Source organism: Mytilus trossulus, chromosome 3 (assembly GCF_036588685.1).
Source record: "Mytilus trossulus isolate FHL-02 chromosome 3, PNRI_Mtr1.1.1.hap1, whole genome shotgun sequence".
NCBI classification, from domain to species: domain Eukaryota; kingdom Metazoa; phylum Mollusca; class Bivalvia; order Mytilida; family Mytilidae; genus Mytilus; species Mytilus trossulus.
In genome coordinates, this window is record NC_086375.1 from 31,766,142 (window position 1) to 31,773,512 (window position 7,371).

General features: G+C 32.1%; 1 protein-coding gene across 1 annotated transcript; it reads left to right on the forward strand.

Moving 5' to 3' along the window:
* Positions 1–4,954: 4,954 nt before the first annotated feature.
* Positions 4,955–6,997, forward strand: LOC134711249 (uncharacterized). Its single transcript, XM_063571744.1, has 2 exons — positions 4,955–5,151; positions 6,307–6,997. The coding sequence occupies exons 1-2, from the start codon at positions 5,109–5,111 to the stop codon at positions 6,732–6,734; spliced, it is 471 nt and encodes a 156-aa protein (XP_063427814.1). The 5' UTR covers positions 4,955–5,108; the 3' UTR covers positions 6,735–6,997.
* Positions 6,998–7,371: the final 374 nt, after the last annotated feature.

The window sequence follows — 7,371 nt, forward strand, 5'->3', positions numbered from 1 at the left end:
AGATGTTCATTCCAATAAGGTTTTCCCACTTTAAAACGTTTACTTGTCTTTCTACTAGTGTCGAGAACTGGAATTTTAGCGTTCATTTCGTCAATAATAATATAACACAAATCGGAATATATATTATCCATATTAGTCTGATTTTCTCTTGTGGTTTCTATTCTGAATATCAAAGTTTGCAAAGCGGTTTTACGCATGTCCGACGCAAGAAAATCATTTGGTATTGAGTTTAATTTGTATCGTTTTGGCAGAGAACTCGTAACTTGGTATGATTCGTTAGCTTCCTCGTAGGTTTTGAATTCTGTTAATATAACGGAATGATCAGGAACTTTACTTCTTTCTCCAAGAAACTCAAAAAGATTGAAATTTTCAACTATTGATCGTGCAGTAATAACTTGAAATGACTTTATCAGTTTTAGAGCGTCATGCGGAACGCAAATATAGTCCACTACTGATTTTCCTCTACCGGAAACACAAGTGAAGTCATCATGTACAGGGTCATACCTTCCGTTCAAAACACACATTTTCGACTCATTTAAAAATTCTATGAAAGATTTCCCATGTTGATTTTTAGTTTTATCTATTACATTTCTAGTAGGAATACAATCAAATTCAGAGTAGTCTTTTAGGTTTCCTATTCGAGAATTGAAATCACCGCATAGAATAATCATATCGCTCTCAGATTGGTCATACATATTTGTTAGAACCTGAGCAAAAAAACCTTGTGAATCTCTGCCCCAAATGGAGGTTTCAGGCGGTAAATAACATGAAAGTACCGTAAAGGTAAAATTTGTAGATTTTGATGTAAAACGAACACAAAATATTCCTTCAAAGCTACCGTCAATCAGTTCGCAGTTATAATCGTTCAATATCCATTGTTTTATCAGGAGTCCGACTCCACCCGAACCTTTTGGAGCATTTCGATGAATGCAATGTCTGTTTAATCCTTTCCATGTATACCCGTCTACTTGTAAATTGTCAGTTGATTTAAGGTGTGTTTCGCATACACTAAAAATGTCAGCATCGATGCTACAAACAATGTTTTTTCGCAATAAACTGTTGTTCTGTGTCCATCCACAAGCGTTGAAATGTCCGACTTTAATAACACCATTGCGTCGGGTTATATCCTATCTGTGCGCGCCGCCTTGCGAGTTTTGAGCTTCCATATTTTCTGTTGGGTTGCCGCCGTTGTCATTCGTTTCCTCATTTCTTTTTCGCAGTATACGCCCGTTTCCCGTCATTCGGTATGCGTTCCCCTGTGGGAGTTCTCGAAGTATCATACGCGTGTTTGTTTCCAATAACCTTTCAACTCTAGATTTTGCACTTTGAATGAAAATGTTATTAAAATGATCGTCGTTTTTCAGCTTGTGCTTGTTTCGTAGTATCTTTATTTTTTGTTGTGCGTTTTGGAGACTGACTTTCACAAGTCCTGGTTTACTTGGTATCCTTTGCTTTAGGCGCGTTATTGCGACTATCTTAACACTAGATGATACATCTTCACCCAATTTACATATTACTTCGTTCATTTTATCCGTTAAATTCTCTTCGTCCGTATGCGGTAGATTTTTAACTATCACCGTTACTTCATTATTGTTTAACGGATTGTTTTGATCATTAAACGACGGGTTTGGGCCTTGGGCAATTAAATTATCTGGATTTATTTCAATGTTATTAAATCGTGAAGAAAGAATCTGAACTGTATTAACTAACTCGTCTATTCGTGTTGATTCTCTTGCTATATCTAAATCAATATCAGTTTTTAATGTTTTCATTTTTTCATCTATTGTGGTCAAAACATCATTTCTAAGTCTATCAATTTTGGATTCAAACATTCTCTTCATACTATCTTGTCCTTCTTTTATTTCTTTCACACTATCAACTAGTAGTTTGATCGAGCTTTCAAGACTGTCTGTACTAGCCATTTTTGTTTGTTTACAATCAGGGCGGGGTGTCTCACCTTCTGAGGATCTAGTTCGTTTGGGTCTAGAATTTGGGGTGTTTGACATCACCGTTACCACCACAATACAAGAGGTTTATTCCACAACAAAATCAGCTTCATAAAACTGTCTATATCATGCGTTAATGCCTTTTTATCACTCAACATTTTTCACTACTGTTATCATGTCCGCCATGTTTTTCGTTGTGTATATATAGACAAAGAGCATACGCAAAAATGAAAGACAGGAATACAAAAAAGGACCGTAAGAACAATAACTTAACTGCGGGATGTATAAATAACCAGTCATAGTCCATTCAAACTAAGTTTTAACCTCAAACTTATTGCAACAGAAAATGTTTTAGTTCTAATCTTTAGCATTAAGCCCTAAATATGCACAGAAAAAAGTCCCATAAATCTAACTTGAGGGAAACTGAAAATCAGCAATTTTAATTTCCTATGAAAATTAACATTGGAAAGAGGAGATAACTCCGCAAAAATAAGTCTTTTTTGTCAGTTTATAGTTGATTTTTGTAAAATTCATGTAAATCATGATACTTTGATGATGTAACTATTACAAGTTTTTTTTTACTATGTTATATAATCTTCTGCTCATGAAATGTACAAAACTGAAGTGTAATGGGTATTTCTAATTTTGTTTGCACATTTCTCATTTAATAAATTGCTAAATTTTTGGCTTTGTGACCGTTTTGACAAAATAATGTGAACTTTTACTATTTTTTATTTCTGTAAATTATATGTGTTTAGCATCTACCTTGTTTAAAGAAACTTAAAATCACAAAAAGAACAATATATGCTTAATTATTTTTATAAAATTTGAGATTCTTTACCTTGACATGTTAAACAATTTAGTAAATAGTCGACCAATGATTTACGAAATCTAGGTTGTACCTTGATAAACTATGTTTGTTATACTCTAAAGACTATATATCAAGAATCATTACATTCTGCTAAATAGAAGCGGTAAAGTTATAATTTTGGATCAGTTTTTATTGATATTTCTGCCTTTTCTCTAATTTCAATTCAAATTTCCCTCGGAATTTTAAAATCGTGATTTTTTAGTCTTCCTCAGGTTATATTTTATTGGATTTTTTTTTTCTGTGTATATTTGGGGTATAATGCTAAAGATTAACTCTTTAAAATCTTCTGTTGCAATTACTTTAAGGTTAGGGTCAAATTCACCATCACGCCAAAATGATATTTCCAAAAATGGTCGACTAAACAGAAAGGTTACAAGTATAGAAAAACAAACAAAACAAAACACTCTAACACATAATTGAGATGATACACAACGTCAGTACATATGATCTATACTACAAGGACATTTTGTAATATTTATGTAGTTCATACGGAATATTCATCAATAAGTTTTTGGTGTCTGAGCAGAAAGTTGATGAACCAGGGTTAATCATAGAACGTCTAGTCCTTTTTCTAAAAAAATTCATAAGAAAATACCAAGACAAAATTTAATAAATATTCCGTATCAACTTTACAAATAATACACGACGGTGTTAAAGTATAGATTATAGGTACTGACGTTGTTTATCAACTTGATAACGTGTTATAGTATTCTTTTTTATTTGTGATTGTAAAATATTACTTTTACTGTTTAGTCTATGTTTTGGTAATATTTATTTGACGTGACTCGGTACTTATACATCCCGTCAGTCTCAATGTTTTATTGTGCTATAGTAAATTTTTGTATTTTTGTCTTTCGTTTTGCCTATGTGCTTTGACAATAAGCCTTTTTTTGTTCTTTGAAAGCATATTTGGATGTTTTTAGATTCAAGATTATAACGCAAATGACTGCTGTTCCCCTAAAATAGCTGTAAAACGAGGTTCAATTAACCATTTTCTACAAAAAAAAATGCCTGTAACAAGTCAGGAATATGACAATTGATGTAGTTGAGCTTTTGATTTTGCCATTTAAGTAGGGACTTCCCTTTTTGAATTATCTCGGAGTTCAGTATTTTTGTTTTTACTTTTTTTTGTATATTGCTGCTAAGGTGGGGGACATTTATGAAATTAAATTCGTCTTGTCATTGATTCTGGAATTGTGATGACCGTATATGCCAAAGTCAAGGTATAAGGAAAACGTGTAAGTTATTTCTTAAATTTCTAGTTTTGCAGGATATATCCATGATGGAACCAATGGAAAGAACATAACCAATATATCTGAATGTGACATAAAAGTATCTGGTTTCCTCCATATTCTTGTAATGGAGTGTCTGAAGAACTCAGACTCATATGCAAATTAAAAGTAGTCGACAAGGAGAGGCGCGAAGTTAGTTCCCATAGGAATGCCGACAATAAAAAAATCTACCACAAAATTTAACAAACATGAAATTGCAATATACAAATGAATCTATAACGTATGCTATCATCTTTATATTGAAAAGCATTGTGAGTTATTTCTTTTAGTTGATTTTCCAGTTGTTTCACATGGATCATGTCAGAGTAAGACCTTCTAAATCAGTGACTCATAGTATAATAAGTCATTTTTTTGTTCGAAATTCATGACACAGAAATCAACTAATTGGAGCTGTGTGGTCAGTATTACTTTTTATTTCACGGCCAAACTTAATCATACTTATAACTTTTCTCTTGAGCAATTTGTTAAAATATTTTACCAGTTGATCAGTTTGTGGGTCCCGGAGTAAAATTCAAACTACAATTTGGTAAACTGTTTAAGCCATAGCTATTGCGATACAGCAAAGGTTACTGGATAAGCACAGTATACGAATACAAATAAGGTTGAACTATTGACTTGCAAGTCAATAATACATCCACGATGGACTGGTTTTTGTTGGTATTTTTGGGGGGAATATTAAACCAAACTGACTGCTAATAGCGAAATATTATTGCGCAATTCGGCCTGTGTTAATTGTTTGATACAACAAAAATAATCTTACTTCCTTTTTTTCTGAATTGTAGATAATGCCTTTTACTGGTGACGTTGTAACTATTAATAACATTTAAAACGACAAAATTATCTATAAAAAAGACACACGGAAACGAAAATAAAGAGTTACCTGATTTTGTAGTTTTGAAACTAATATAACTATAACTTAGTTCAGATATTTATCAACACAGCTGATACCAGTATTATTGTATTCAAGTTTCTTCATCCTTCCTTCTAAGTGTAACAACAATGGGTCAGACAATGGATAAAAGTACTGAAATTACTGATGGAGGTAAATAAGTGTTTTTTTATTGATTTATAGTATCTTCCGAACCGAACAACAGTAGACCAAAGAGTTTCTGTAAATTGTTTTTGTTGATTCAAATGTTCAAGGTGTCTACGTGTATCTAGTGAAATGGGCCACACGGAAAAGACATTATTTAAAATGTGATTAGTTTTTCAAAAGTAGAGGGTCATTATGTTTTTTTGTTCGCATGAATTGTTTCATTTTGTCAATTCTAAGTTTACCGACAATGGGTCAGGCAATGGGCAAAAGTACTAATGGAAGTAAATTATTTTTTATTGATTTTTATTATCTACCGAAACCGAACTTCAGTAGACCAAAGAGTTGCTGTAAATTGTTTTTGTTGATTCAAATGTTCAAGGTGACTAAATATATCTAGTGAAACGGGCCACACGGAAAAGACATTATTTAAAATGTGATTAGTTTTTCAAAAGGAGAGGGTCATTGTGTTTTTTTGTTCGCATGAATTGTTTCATTTTGTCAATTCTAAGTTTACCGACAATGGGTCAGGCAATGGGCAAAAGTACTAATGGAAGTAACTTACTTTTTATTGATTTTTATTATCTACCGAAACCGAACTTCAGTAGACCAATAAGTAGATGTAAATTGTTTTTGTCGATTCAAATGTTCAAGGTGACTAAATGTATCTGAAACGGACCACACGGAAAAAGATATTATTTAAAATGTGATTTGATTTTTTAAGAGGAGTGGGTTTTATGTTTGTTTGTTAGAGTCAACTGTTACTCTACTTTGATTTCATGTTCCGAATCACATTAAATAATTTCTCTTAAAATGGATCATGATATATTAAGTCTCTGATATTTCCTGGTGAATATTGCTGTGGAATATTTTAGAAAACATGCGGCTCTGTGTAACAAACATATTTAACAGTTTTATATTTTCCGGACCAGATGCGCATTAAAACAATTAGTGATGGTAAAAAAAAACAATTAGTGATGGTCAAAGCTAAATATGTCCTTTTAATACCAGGTACTCTATTAGAAAAAGGTTTGAATACAATATGAAATACTCCATCATAATGACATTTAACAATTTATTTGTTGTAAACCTTGTTAACCTTGTTATCAAACCATAATGATATTGTTCAAATATTTCTTTAATGCATAACTAAAATGATTTTAGTTTCAGTACTGGCATGCCACTTTGATACAAACCAAGACCATATTAAATCATTCGAATACACTGCTGTTCAAACTACAGACCAATACCGTCCTGGACAACCATATAAGGTGTTTAGAACACCAGGCGTGAGTTCAGCTATTCTCACACTAAAGCTACCAAGTAACTGTAGGGTCCTTAAATTGGACATGACATTGAATCATTGTAAAACCAGCGGCAATGGAATAATTGATATTATGATTAATGGCAGAATCTTCCGTGACGGCTATAGCGAGGCTGAACGGGATAACTTTGCTGGACAGACTTTCGACATTCCAGTGCACCTTTTGAAGGATGAAAATAATACAATTACTATTGTACTGAACGAGGAAAGTAAAGGGGTGTACTGGCTGTCAGATATCAAATTTGAACTGAAACATACCCAGACATAATTTTTAATTTCCAGTCTGATATCATATTGAAACTTATGTATTCAGTGACAATATAAAGACCACGATCTGTTATGAGCCACGTGAAAGTATGGGTTATTATATAATTTCATACCGAAATTGAGTTCCTTGTTTCATCTCAATTATAATGTTAGGTATTTTTAAACATGGATTTTAAACACCAACCATTAGACTGTACATAATTCAGACTTTGAACAGACACATAAATTATGTGGCGTATAGACATTTGTTAACGCTAAATACCATATAGTGTTTACCTTTTTTTTTATTACAGTACAATACATAATAACTTATGAAATAAGATCGCTACTAAACAAAACAAAAAAAAAGTACATTTGTATTTACGAAAAGGATAAAAAATAATATTGATTGTTAAAAACATAAAAATATTTACATCTTTGAAAGTTTAAGAAATTACAATACAGGACCTATTTTGAAGTGTACTGGAATCATCATCTAATCATCTCTTTAGTTTATTTTATTTTTAAAAGCATACACTGAATATATATGATTTATTGAAATAAAATAAGGAAATTTACACCCCGGAAAATGTCAACAGGAAACTTTGCATCTCTTGTATTGTCGTAGTTTTAATGAAAGGTTTCCTTGCACCAGAAAT

Excerpts from the sequence above, each read along its gene's own strand:
- LOC134711249 (XM_063571744.1), top strand. The coding sequence starts at position 5,109 with ATGGGTCAGACAATGGATAAAAGTACTGAAATTACTGATGGAG. Across the intron at positions 5,152-6,306 it reads TACTGAAATTACTGATGGAG|TTTCAGTACTGGCATGCCAC; the intron begins GTAAATAAGTGT and ends AAATGATTTTAG.